At 55.1% G+C, this 13,795-nt stretch overlaps 1 protein-coding gene across 7 annotated transcripts in view; it reads right to left on the bottom strand.

The window, feature by feature from the left end:
* ABR (ABR activator of RhoGEF and GTPase) overlaps positions 1 to 13,795 on the bottom strand; it is a 185,233-nt gene that overhangs the window by 83,582 nt on the left and 87,856 nt on the right. For all 7 annotated transcript variants that reach the window (XM_045487763.1, XM_045487759.1, XM_045487761.1 and 4 more), the window contains exon 2: positions 12,118 to 12,302. In XM_045487763.1, coding sequence (XP_045343719.1) covers positions 12,118 to 12,302 — 185 coding nt within the window. The remainder of the gene's footprint in view (positions 1 to 12,117; positions 12,303 to 13,795) is intronic.

A 13,795-nucleotide genomic window follows, 5' to 3' on the forward strand; every position in this document is an offset into this window, starting at 1 on the left:
TCCCTCCAGCCCCCCAACAGTGTCTCCAGCCAGGGATTCCCTTGGCTTTCTCCTCATACACATGCTCTCAATGATGCAGTGTTGGAGCTGTCCATCAGTGCGCGTGTCTACCACCAGCCTCCTTATGCACGTGTCATATCCCCTGTCAGGTGGTAATGGCCTTGGCAGGGAAGGGTCAAACTCTTGGGAAATGAGTTCCAAAGGAATGTCAACTGTGCATCATCTTGTCATTACCTCTCCTTTCCACTGGGCACCTCAGCTGAGAACAGGGCCCCTGGCCGAGCCTCCAAGCTGGATGGAGAGTTGAGGGGAGAGGAGGGAAAAGGAGAAGAATGGAAACAGTTTCTAATCCCAAATCCCCAAAGAAGTCTGTGGAAGCTCTGAGCTCAAGATGGGGCTTGTGCCATTTGCTAGAGCAGAGAAGCTGTCCTCACCACTGACAGGCTCCTCCCTGTCACCAAAGCTGAAATAGAGACTGAGGGATTTGGGGTAGGCTCTTTGGGGCCTCAGGACTGACAGGGCTTCACAGAAGCACACCCCACCTTACAGCCCGCCCCCTCCCTCAGTCCCTGGTTTTTCCCTGTCCCTGCCCTGGCTGGGTTATAAATAGCCGGAGCACATCTGAAGGGCCCTTTCAGCCACAATTCCTCATTTGGTTTGGGCGGGCGAGGCTGTTCCCAGTGCTTGGGAACAACTAGGCCTGGCATTCCCCAGAGCACAAGTGTGCCAGCCCGGGGCTCTATGCCACAGTTTCTGCCTCGCACCCTGCAAGCTTCAAGTGCATGGCAGGACTGACCCACTGGTCAGACATACAGGTGGACTGGGAGAAGGGCCTAAAAGCCCAAGGGCTCCTCTGGTGTCCCTTCCCCCACCCAATCGGGGAAGCGCCTTCCGAAGTCTCCTGGAGTATTCCTGACTTCATTCCCCATGCCCCTAACCAGCAGAGCCGGATCAACACCCACTTCTTCCCCAAACCCTGAAACCTCTCAGAAGCTGCTCCCTAAACATCCAAGGCATCTCTGCTCCACCCCACCCCAGCTGGCTGGAAATTCCCGTGAGTAACTAGAATGCCCTTCCATCTCCATCGGGCATACAGACACCACTCAGAGGCCCTCAGTCCTCCCCCTGGGGGGGAAGTGACTCACAAGTCCCAGCAATGCCCCCTCCCTTTCCCCTACAAATGCCCTGAGCCAGCCCTGGACCTGAGCTTCCTCCCAGCATCCTCCACACTCCGCTGCTTCAGCCTGGCTCCCGCTCCTCCTCTCCAGAGAAGCAGCCTGCTCCAAAGGTCCCTAAACTGCCGTATCCCAAAGTCGGAGGCCTCCCTCTCCCACTCCTTGGCCTCCGCAGTCTGGCCTTTCTCAAATCCCTCAGCTCCTGTACGCATGCTGGTGCTGCTCTGACCGCTCTGCTTTAGGCTGGCCCTCCTTACTTCTGCCTCCTGTCAGCATGGAGTCACCCATTCAGGACCCCGGCCCCAGCCCGCTGCTCTCCACCGCTGAAGAAGCCTTCCCTTCTTACTTCCAGGCCAAAGGCAGCCCATCACCATTTGTAACCCAGCACCTTGCTCAGCTCCAAGCATGACATTTATGCTGGCAGCTGGGTCTCCTCACTTGGAAGTCCCACCAACAGCCCGTTAACTCCACATACCCAGACCAAACGACCCCCACCCCCATGCCAGCTTCCCCTTCTGGCTTCTCCACTTCTGTCGGCAGGGCCACCATCTTGCGACTCTTCCTTCCCTCAGGCCCCACATCCCTTTTACTGAGTCCCCTTCGTTCTTCCTTTTTTTTTTCCTTTTCTTAAAGCCACCACCCGACCAAAGTTTGCAGCATCTCACCCCTGCACAACCAGAATAATATTCCATCTTGAGTCCGGGTCTTGCCTGTCCATCTATCTGCTCCCTTGTTTGTCCCTCCATACCCAGAGAAAGCTTGGCATTACAAACACAAATCTGGGAGACACAGCCTTTAGAGTGCTCTCAACCTATAGGAAGTGAAGGACATAGGAACAAAAGAGACAGTGTCTCAGTGATCAACACAGTGGGGACATAGGACAAAGGCAGATTCCTGCCTCAGAGGAAAAGCTTCACAGGAGAGTGGCTTCTAAGCAGCATCTGGAAAGAGTTGGGAAAGAGGTGGCGCCTGGGTGGCTCAGTTTGAGCGACCAACTTCGGCTCAGGTCTTGATCTCACAGCTTGTGGGTTCGAGCCCTGCGTCAGGCTCTGTGCTGGCAGCTTAGGATTCCCTGCTTAGGATTCTGTGTCTCCCTCTCTCTCTACCCCTCCCCCATGCATGGTGTTTCTCTCTCTCTCTCAAAAATACGTAAACATTAAAAAAATTTAAAAAAAGAAAAAAGAAAAGGGGAAGAGTTTGCAGGCAAAGGGAGGAAGGCCAAAAAGGAGAACTTTCTGTAAGCAAACACAGATGGAGAAGAGAATAGAAAAGGGGCAGGAGGTGAACTTGGAGATGTGGCTGGAACCACGCTGTGGAGGGCAAGGAGCACCGACTGAGATTTCTGACACTTGTCAAGCCCACGCTCTCAAAGCCACCGATAGTCTCCTCTCCCCAAACCCCATGGCCTTCCCTTACCCTCATACTCCATCCCTCATTCTCATAGCCACTAAATCAATAAGTATCTATCAACTGCCTGCTGTGCACTGGGCATTCGTATCACACCCACGAACGGGACACTACGTCTACCGCCATGGAGCTGACGGGCTCGGGGACAGATTGACCGCTGTGAGCCACAGCAGTGCCAGGAGCGGGGCACAATCTCAGAACTATGGGGCTGAGGTACAACTCTCCCAGGAAGGAGAACACGGAAATGTCTATTGTGATGTTAAACGTTCACACCCTCTGACGCAGCAACTCCACTTTAAGGGCTTTTTCTGCAAAAACATTTCTAAGAGGGCGCGAAGATCCGTGTACAATGACACTCACTGCAGCCCAAGGCCAGAAACACCCAAATGTCCGGCAGAAGGGGACGGCCAAGTGTGTCAAGTGGACTGTGCATGCAGTCATGTCACATGGTAAAATAAGGAGAAGTACACAACCGACTTTTAACAGAAGTTTTGTCTGGAGGATGGCACTTGGGGAGGCTTTCACTTTCTACATTACATATTTCTGTAAAGTCTGGGTTTTCAGTGAGGTAATCAGGGAAAATAAAGAAGTTAAAAAAAGAAGTGTGGTAACTGTTCCGGCTGGGAAAGTAGAGTGAGTGGCAGCTCTCTCCACCTCACAGAGAGCACAAGACAGCTGATGCTGCCAAGGGGGAGTCCTAGAAGGTTCTCTGCGGGAGGTCACCTTGAAACTCACACTTGAAAATGAACAGGGGCTAGCCATGCCAGTGGAGGTGGCGGGGGAGGGCAGACAGGACTGGAGGAGGCACAATGAAATGAATTCAGTCGGGTGGGGAGTGTTCATTCAATAAGCCAACTGATGTTTACTGAGCATCTATTATGTGCCAGGCACAGTTCTAGGCACTAGCGTTTTCAACGAGCAAGCATTTGGTTATGAAATGGACAAACCTCCATCTTGGAGCTCACATTCTAGTTGGGGGGTTGGTCAAGAGGCTGCAGAAGTAGGCAGCAGTCAAGTGGTCAGATCAGGCAGGGTCTTGGCAGCATTGCTAAGGGTTGGATTTTACCAAAAGGAGAGAGGGAAGGGCATTGAAGAGTTTTAAGCAGGGAATGACAGGACCATTGTTCAATGGTCATCCCTCCCACTGACATCAGATTATTCTTTCTAAAACATTGCTCACTCCATGCCCAGCAGGAAGCCACCAAATCAGCCCAAACAAGGGCAGTGGGGCCCTTGCTGGTGATTCAACCAATCCAAGTGTTGACAACACCCTCTGAAAGGCCAGGCACATTCCCACCTCCAGGCCTGTCCTGGGCTTGAAGCCCCTTCCTCCTCCTCTCTGACTATCCCAGGCTCAAGCCCCACCAGATTTGCTGGAGCTCAGTGGGGCCAGTAAGAACTGACCCCAGGGGGCCAGTGCCAGGAGCAGACAGAGTCAGCTACAGCCATAGATGGAAGCAGATTCATCATCTTCCTGATAATTGTGCTCCCCATTCTGCCTTCCCTTCTCTGTTATAGAAGTCGCTCCAATAATCATATATGGGGTTTTTATATAAAGCAAATGTTGGGTCTAAGCCCATACTGACACTATTTATACAGTAAAACAAAAACAAAACCAAAAAGAACTTCCCTAGATTCTGGATATGAATCCTCCCTCTGCTTCTTGACGTTTGTGTGACCCTGGGCAAGTCATTCAAACACCCTGGGCCTCAGTTTCCTCATCTGTAAAATGGGGATAATCATAGCACCAATTCTAGGGTTGCAGTGAGGACTAGTCCATGTAGGGCAATGCCTGGCAAGTGTCAGCCCTTATTAGGCACCAGCTATCCTTTTTTTTTTTGGCAGTGGTGGTGGGGTGTGGGGAGCACAGAAGTGGGGAGCCCTAGCTCACTCTCAGCCTCACTCCCCACCTCTTCCAATGAACCCAATGCCCAGCCACACCAGACCATTCTCTTTTTCTCAAATCTCCAGGGATTTCCCCACATTCCAGAACTTACACAGCTCTCTTTATCTAGAACGTCCCTCCTGACCAATGCCCAGGCAGAACACTACCTATGAGGCTGCCTCCTACATGCTCCCCACCCTGATTGCCCCACCTGAGGTCACATGACTCCTCCCTTGGGACGCTGTACATCTTTCAAGGCTGTTGCACAGATGGCCTTGAAATAGAGTGTGTGTGTGTGTGTGTGTGTGTGTGTGTGTGTGTGTGTGTATGAGAAGGGTTAGGGGCAACCCCTGCTCATGCTAATTCCCCACAATATCTTGTAAAATGTGGGTGCTCAGAAAATACTTGGTGAGTGGAAATCGAAGCTTACAGGGCAAGACAAAGGGTCTCCCGAAAAGATAAATCAAGGTGTTGAGGTTGGATGGATAGTTCCTATGGAAACTGGTCATATGATAAGAGGCTCATAGGGCCAAAGGGAACAGTCCTACCAAAGGAAACAGGTTGAAGGGGAGGAGGGTTAAGCACCCACTGGCGCCAAGTGAGTGGGCCAGGCGTGGCTTTATCTCAAGTTCCCAGCACTTCCCTCCTTCCTTAGCTCACAAACCCCTGGCGGGGGGCGGGGGGTGTCCCGGAAGGTGGGCTTAAGGGGAACACCCTTGCAGTGGGGGCCAGGGAGAAGGGAAGGCAGACTGTAGCCAAGTGAGAAATGGCCCAAGACAAGTCTAACCTCCTTCCCAGCACCTGGGCTCTTCTCTGTGTGCCTCTATTCCCCCTCAATCCTCCACAGCGGTGCCCTCCACAGGGGCCCTCACCAGGCAAGAATGCCACTGGGGGCTGAGCCCCCTCTGCCAGGACTAGAGCAGGGACAGGAGGGTCTGAGGGCAGCCAGAGCCAGGGACTCATGGAGAACTGGGTTCACATCCCAAGAGAGATTCAAATTCAACTATCACCTCCGGAACGGGTCCTCTGTGCAGCCCAGGCAGAACAAGGTGTTCTCACAGTTACTATGTCACTTGGTCCTCACGGTAGCCCTTCCGGACAGGAGGTATGTATCCTCATTTTCAGCTGAGGGTACCAAGACTCTGCAAGTTGCCCAAAGCCACACAGCCAGAAAGAGGTAAAAGAAAGGCGCAGAGGGCAATGTTCTGGAGAGAAAGCAGAGAGCAGCTGTGACGAGTACCCTCCCACTCACCAGGTGTGGGACCTTAGGTGAGTTGTGTAACCTCTTTGCACCTGAGTTTCCACATCTGTGAAATAGGGCAATAATGGTGCCTTGCTCACGAGGTCGTGGCGAGGGCTAAATAAGTTAATGCTTAGAAAGTGCTGTAACAACCAGTGCCTGCATTTCGTAAGTGCTATGGAAGTGTTTCTTTTTTCTTTTCTTCTTCTTTTTTTTTTTTTAATTTAGAGAGGGAGAGAGAGCATGGGGGGAGGGAGGGGCAGAGGGAGAAAGAGAGAGAGATAGACAGAGAGAGAATCCCAAGCAGGCTCCACGCTCAGCACGAAGTCCAACCTGGGGCTCGATCCTACGACCCTGGGATCATGACCTGAGCCAATACCAAGAGTTGGATGCTTAACTGACCAAACCACCCAGGAGCCCCTCTGGAAGTGTTTCTATGAGCTCTTTTCCTTTTGCCACATGGGCAGGATGGTGAGGGGTCTGGAAACCCTCCAGACAGAAGCACCCAGTTGGTAACCCTGAGGGTGGCAGGCTCACCAGTGCATCATCCGTGTGAAAGAAAACGCTGGCACCCACTAGTGGAGAAACTGGGTGACAGTGATGGGAAACAGTCCCTGGGGCAAGAGCCAGCCTGCTGGCCTGGAGGAGGTGCTCTGCCCTTCTGCACAAACCCCCTGCCTCTGGCCCCAGGGTGGCTCACTTTTGTGAGAGCACATTCTCAGGGGCGGGGCTTCTAGGGCGCTTAGTTCGCACGCAATTTCACCCCAGTTGGTGTGATTACATGTAGGTCAGTCCGCGCCTCCTTGCCCCACCCCTGGAGACTCCAGGGCCTCAAGTGCAGAGGATGGTCCTGGCTGAGCTCACCCTCACAGCCACAGTGCCCGGGACCCGCAGGAGATCAGCATCCCTTCACTGAATGTCACTTTGGAAGAAGCGTTAGGGGTGGATGTGAAATCCATCACGGAACTCTGATCCCAGCATGCTGGCAGGGTGGGGCAGGTGCAGACAGGCTGTGAGAGCTACAGGGATGCTCCAGGTCAGCCAGGTGTGGTCAACCACAGAAGGCCGGATCCGAGCCAGGTGTGAAGAGGGCATGGGCCAGAGAGGACCTGCCGTGGAGGGGGCTGAGGTTGCAACCAGGGCGCTATGTCTCCCTACTTCCTACTCACGTCCTTCTCAACCCAGACAAGCCAGGGAACCCCCCTGAACCTTAGTTTCTTCATCTACAAATGGGGTGGGAGCTCACCCAGTAATGGGAGGAGTTAGGAGGCAATGAAGCCCATGGGCTCCGAGCTCGCCACCTGGTAGCGGTGGGGCCCAAAGATCCAGAAACGGACAAGTGGGGGGCAAGGCTGCTGAGACAGGAGGCTGGAAACTTGAGGAGAGTCTGTCTCTGATTCCACTGGCAGATGGAAACTCCTGAGAGGAGTAAAGACCACGGCAGCCGCTAGCCCACCCAACCCAGGCCTCTAACAATGTCCAGAGGGACCAGACTGGGACACAATCTCACATGCTCTGGCTCTCCACCTGGCTCCTCCATTCACCTGGAAGGAACCTCAATTCCCCAAACCCAACCTTCGGAAGGGACTGAAGAAGGAAAGAGGGAGCAGAGATCTCCCAAACTTCATACCCTGAGACTGCATCTGAGTCCTCCTTGGCCACTTGGTACTACTCAGTTCAGTTCCACAAACAGCAGGTGCCAGGAGCTGTGGAGGGGGGCCGTGGAAATGATCGGGGACTGGGGCTCCCGATCTCACGGGGCCGACCGGCCCCACAAGGAACGGTGCACTCTTCCCAAAGAGCAAAGGGCTCAGCGACGGGCTGTAAAACTTCACAAGGGAGGTGGTGTCCGAGAGACCTGAGTTTCAACAAATCTCTAGCCCCGCTGGCTAGTCTTGGGTGAATTATGTCACCTCTGCCAGCCTGTTTCCTCAACTGTAAGATGACGATTACCGCACCAACTTCACAGGCCCTGAATGAGACAACCTGCGTAAAAAGGCTCAGCGCAAGTCCAGGCAGCTGTGACGAGGAGAAGCGGGTGGGGGAGATGGAAGGACAACGGTGACCGTTTCAACGCCCCCCGCCCTTACTCTGGACTCTCCCGCTGGCTAAAGTCTGAACCCCTCCATCTGGCCTTTTATTAGATGCCTCTGACCTGCCTCTGGATACCCCTGGAACTACAGAACAAGTCTGACATTGAGCAGTCCCACCAACATGGGTACAGACTTTACAATTTGCAAAGCGCCCTGACACTGTCTCACGGAAACCTCATGACGGGTGTGGGCGGTCAGGAAGGAGGAAATTCTCAGTATCTTCCCTTTACAGATGAGTAGATTGGAGCCAGACAGGGGGCGTGGCATCCCTCAGGTCACACAGCTAGGCGGCGGAAGCCCAGAGACAACACCCAGATCTTTTCTCTGCCTTGTTTCCACTTTTTACCGTGTCTCCCAAGGGGGCAGAAGGAGGAGTCTCTGGCTTACAGGAAGCAAGCTTTTCTGTATGCCCATGGTCCTGGCAGAGGAACGTGTACCCCAACTTGTCAGCTGAGATCAAGAGTCCCTGCCCTGCCTTCCCAAGGTGAAATCAGGCACTGTCGGTCGAATCGAGCCACCAGTGACGTGAGGCCCTGGCCCTACTAAGGGGCTCTGCTCAGCCTGGGCTTGAGGGAAGGGGAGGGTCTGCAGGGCAGGGCTTGAGGTTTCCCCTGAGGCCTAGTGGGCTGCACAGCTGGGGCACACCGAAGACAAGAGCAGCAGAGCCAGGCTGTAGGGGGCAGGGTGGGGAGCGAGGAGACTGGGACACCACACCTGGCAGGAAAGGAGGTTGCAGAAGCAAATTCAGTTCTTGTCTAGCTAATACTCATTAGACCAGGCCCTTACAATGGCCTTGGCTCCAAAAACAGGCGAGAAAAGTCTTGTGGGTCCCAGTCGCCAAGGGCTGAGCACCCACGGTGAGCCAGACCCAGCGCTGCAGGCTTCACCTGAGCTATCCCAGTCTCTCCCCAACAATCCAGGCAGCTGGTCCTATTTCGAGATGAGGAGAGTGAGGCTCGGAGGGGTCATGGCACTCATCCAGGGCCTTACACCTAGAGAGTAGCAGGTGTTCACCTATCCAAAGCTCGTGTTCCTTCCGTTCTCTGGGCTGCTGCACGAGTGAGACTGTCAAGATTGTTACATTTATGTGTCACAACCTGACTGGGCCCAGACATTCGGTCAAAGTTATTCTGAGTGTGTCATGAGGGCATTTCTGAGTGAGATTAACATTTGCATCAGGCAACTGAGTATAGCTGCTTTCTCTCCCTGATAGGGGTGGTGGGCCTCATCTAATCAACTGAAGACCCAAGTAGAACAAAAAGGCCTAATAAAAGGGAACTCTTCCTGCCAGTCAAGCTGAGACACGAGTCTCTTCCAGGCTTTAGCCTCAGACTGAAACACTGGCCCTTCTTGGATTTCGAGCCTGCTGGCTTTCAGACTAGAACTCACACTCTTTGGCTCTGCTGGTTCTTAGGCCTTCAGACTCAACCTGGAACTATTACATCATTCCTGGGTGTCCAGCTTGCTGACTGCAGATCTTGGTACTTCTTGGCCTCCATAATGAAGCGTGCCAATTCCATGATCAAGGGCAGCTGGGTGGCTCAGTCGGTTAAGTGTCCGACTTCGGCTCAGGTCATGATCTCACGGTTCGTGGGTGCGAGCCCCGCGTCGGGCTCTGGGCTGACAGCTCAGAGCCTGGAGCCCGCTTCGGATTCTGTGTCTCCCTCTGTCTGCCCCTCCCCTGCTTGCACTCTGTCTCTCGCATTGTCTCTGTCGGGCTCTGTGCTGACAGCTCAGAGCCTGGAGCCAGCTTCAGATTCTGTGTCTCCGTGATACTCTGCTCCTCCCCCACTCATGCTCTGTCTCTCTCTCAAAAATAAATAAACATTAAAAAAAATAAATCTCCCTACAGATATAGATAGGCATCCCATTGGTTCTGTTCTCTGGAGGACCAAACCTTAGGCTTCCCAGCACAAGTTGGCTGCATACGGGGCTGTGAAATGCCCAGCTGCCAGAGGCCAGACATCTGAATACTTAGAACAATTGTCTGATTTGGTCCAAAAGTCCCCTTGGTTCCCAAGGCCCCAACAGGAAGCCTGGCAGGGAGGAGACCTGCCTGGCCAAATGAACAGAGCCAAGTAGCAAAAACCTTGGTTTTCTGTTTTGTTTTGTTTTTAAACCAAAATAGCGCCCAAGTACTCAGGAAGGGGTGTGTCAACTCTCTGTGGCACCCCAATGTAAACAGCAATACTTGCAGAGTCCACTAGATGGGGCCAGTGACCCAGAGGAAAGGGCAGAAACGCAACTAACTCCAGGAAGGAAGGTGGGCCGGAAGGAGGTTCATCGGACTGGAATCTTCACCCGTATCCCCAAGTTGGATAAATGCTCCCCACCCCTACCTTGCATGACTTCTAGCCAATGGTGTAAAAAAATCAATTCCGGGGTTCCCAAGCACTTTAGTCAGTTCTCACTGTAGCATCTCTGGATTTCAAAGTCTTCAAAAAAAAAACCCAGTTACTCACTCGTGAGCCACCAAACAAAATGGGCAGCCACAAAGTGAGGAAAGTCACTGGCTCAAAACCTCAGAGCTCCAGGCAAGGGGGGGGGGGGTCTCCCGTTGTGCCTGTGATCTGTTTCACTGGGAAAAGCACCCACCAGCACCTTTCACCAAGGAATCTAAAAATCGATGGGCAAGCATGCCAGCGAGGTGGTCACGTGATGAGGGAAGGACCCGAGGCAGGAAGCAAGGAGGAAGGCAGGGGGGCGGGGGAGGCAGAGAAGGGGGATGAAAATGGCAGAGGCACTTCGCTTGTCAGCAAGCAGCTCTGTTTGGCCACACGTTCTCAACTCTCAGCCAGCATTCTTGGCTCTGGGTTGGGTCCTACAGTGAATCTTCCTGCACCTGCTCACAGTGGGGTAACAGCTGAGTCCTCCAGGGGGCCTCTGAGCTCTGTTTGGTCAGAGACCCGAAGGCAGAGATGGGAAGCAAGAGTTTTAGCCTTGTTTCCTCTGGTTGGCCTCAGTTCACGCCCCAGAATACTCCCTCCATCACTAGCAAAAATCCTGCCCTGCACGTCCGAGATGGTGGACTCTCGCCTTCCTCAGGATGACAGGGCAACACTCCAGAATGCCAGCTGTGGGGGTCCTGAACCTCACCTGTCCCCTTCACCTCCCACCTGCCCCCACCATCCGTTTCCAAACTTGCACTGCCTGGCAGCCACGAAGCTCTGCCTCAGCCTCTGTTGCCATGGCAACAATGTGGCTTCCCTCAAGTGGGAAGCCGGTTGCCAAGGCCCTTGTTGCCAAAGGCTATAACAGCCACCCCAGTGTGTGAAGAGGGGGTGAGAGCTCTGCGGAGGGGTGGAAGGTGGCCAAGGAGGCTGGGAGGAAAAGAAGCAGGGGGTTCTCCAGAAATGGTAGAGTCCAGGCAGCCCTCCTGTGGAGCGGGGATTGCTGGGCCCTTCGGGAGGGGAACAAGTATCTCACAGCATCTGAGTGACTGCTCCTCGGGGTTGCTGGAGGGAAGAAAGGGGTCCCCCACAGAACACATCTGGACAAGCCCTTTACCAAGCAGGACCAGACTCTCCATGCCCCAACCCCCCCAATAGAGGAAGGGCTTTGATTCTCCCCAACTCCAGAAAAACAGCCCCCAGGAGCCCCTCTGTCTCACTTGCTCATGTGTCTCAGGTGCACACATACAAGCTGGGCCCAGACACAGCCAGTCCCTGCGGCCAGGAACGGCATGAATCACAAGGATTGCAAACCTCCTGGCCCGTCTCAAAGCACATACTTAATATTCCTTGTAAAATGCTTCTCTTTGGAGCAGAGCTCCTATCAGCCGACAAGAGGAGAGGGGGACACCATTAGGGCTGATTCCCTTCCAGAGTCAACAGAGGCGGGCAGCATGGGGGGCCTTTGATCTTCAGGGAATGCTACGGAAGCAGCTCACTCCACCCCACAGAGAGCACGGAGACCAGCCTCGCTTTGCTGAGCCGGCATCTGTGCATTTACAGCCCACAGGCCATGTGCGCTGCTCTGGCCCAGAGAGAAGGGCCTGTTCCCTCCCCCAGGCCCCATCCTGCTAGAGAGGGGCTGGAAGAGAAAGCTGAGAGAGGAAGTGAGGGTGTCCAGAAGGCAGGGGAAGCAGATGGCTGGTAGAGGAGGCAGAGATAGGTGCAGGGGTGGCAGAGAGAGCAGCAGGTGGTGGTGGGGAGCCTAGTCGGAGGGGCCCAGGACTGGGATGAGGTGACAAGGGTGCCAGGTCCACATTTCCCCAGCCCTGCTCTCCCAGTAGCGTCCCAGGCAGGGCCTGGCCCACAACACCCATGCCTGCCTTTCCCTCCCCCCCCCGCCAGAAGGAAAAGCAGGTGCACCTACCCCAGGTGCCAGCCCCTCAGGTGGGGTGGGGGAGATGCTGTCCCCGCCGCCTTGGCCACGGGCACTGAGCTGGGGCGACATGGTGGGCGACTCATCGATGTACGGCATGGTCTCCGAGCCCTCCGGGGGCCCCTTCTGCTCCTCATTCCCTTCTCCGTCGTAGTCGTCTGCCCCGTAGCTGAAGTCTGAGACAAGGAACAAGAAAGGCCACTGAGAGTCCTCCACGAGGGCTGCCAGGGACTGATAGCGCAGTGGGCGCCTGCGGCGACCCCCGGCTGCCATGCCCCCTGGTGCGGCATGCACGGCCAGGCCCGGGCGGGGGCTGCGTGGGGGCCCCGGGCCTCGAGAGGGGCTGGGGAGCGCCAGCACGTCCTGGGGCTGCAGTTCAGGGGCTGCTGGGAGTAGGGGAGGAGCGGCTCCACGGTTGCCACCCGCCAAACAGCATGTCAGTCGCGGATTTCGAGCCGCTGTTTCCTCTGCCTCCTGCCTAATTCCAAGTCTAAAAATTCACAGTGGGAGCAGGAGGCAGGACGCTTCCAACTCTCCTCTCTGAGTCACCATTTTGCTTTTTATAGGGAATAAGGAGGTGGGGCGGGCCAGGCGATGTCACTTCCTGAGCCCCTCCTCCTCGGGTACCATTTGTACACCGAGCCGATGCCTGGTGTGGGGGGTAGAGCAGGTTTCGGGGCGGAGGGCTGAGGCACTGCACCCGGGGAGTCCTCACCCCTCTGAACGAGGCCCCTGCACAAGATGGAGCCCAAGGCTGGCACAGTGTGGGCGAGAAGGTGGCTCTGGGGCCTGGCAGGGACATGGTTTCACAGCAGACTCAAAAGCCGGCACTTATTTCTAGAATTTCAATGGAGGCTCCCTTCGGAGAAGAGGGAAGAAAGGGCTGCAGGGAAGTGGAGCTGCCGTTAACCCCCTTGGTGCTGCCAGCATCAACCAGGCTGCAGAGCCCACGCACATACACCCCTCCCGGGAACAGCGGGCCGGGCCCATGGGGGCATAGGGCAGCACCTCAGAAAGGCCCCCAAGCTCCACCGGCGGGGTCTCTCTTGCAGCAGCACAAGCGATCCTCTCACGGCTCCTCACCCCCTGGCTGGGCCTGGTCCCACCGTCCGCTCTGATTTCACTTCTTCCGGGATGTCCTCCCTGGCGTCCCAGCTCAGAACCACAGCACGTGGCCTTCTAGTGCCTCTGTTATCTTGCCCATTTGTCCCTGCACCTCTGGGTGACCTCTGGGTCTCAGTCACTGCTGTGTGCCCAGAACCCACGGGCGGACACGCGGCAGGATCTAGGGAAATGTGCGTGGAGGGAATGAATGAGCAGAGGAATGCACTGTCCCTCTCAGGTCTCAGGCTTGAGCCAAATTCTCCACGGGGCCCTGGCTCCTCCTCTTCTGTCACAACATACCAGCCCCAGGGCAGCCGGCAGCCTGAGAATGGTGTCAACAGGTCACCAGGGCGTCTGGCCACAGCTATACTCAGTCCAATCTGGCCCTTTGGCAGCCGAGAGCTTCCCCCAGCCTCGCTGCACCTGCTCCCTCTGACTTCCTCTCCAGTCCCTGTGCTGACGGCCCATTAAGCTGTCAGAGAACATAAACTATTTTTTTCCCCCAGAACAGGCATGCAAGTGAAGAGCCACTGTGATGTGTGTGTGCCATGCACGTGGAAATAGG

Source organism: Leopardus geoffroyi, chromosome E1 (genome assembly GCF_018350155.1).
Source record: "Leopardus geoffroyi isolate Oge1 chromosome E1, O.geoffroyi_Oge1_pat1.0, whole genome shotgun sequence".
Classification (NCBI taxonomy): domain Eukaryota; kingdom Metazoa; phylum Chordata; class Mammalia; order Carnivora; family Felidae; genus Leopardus; species Leopardus geoffroyi.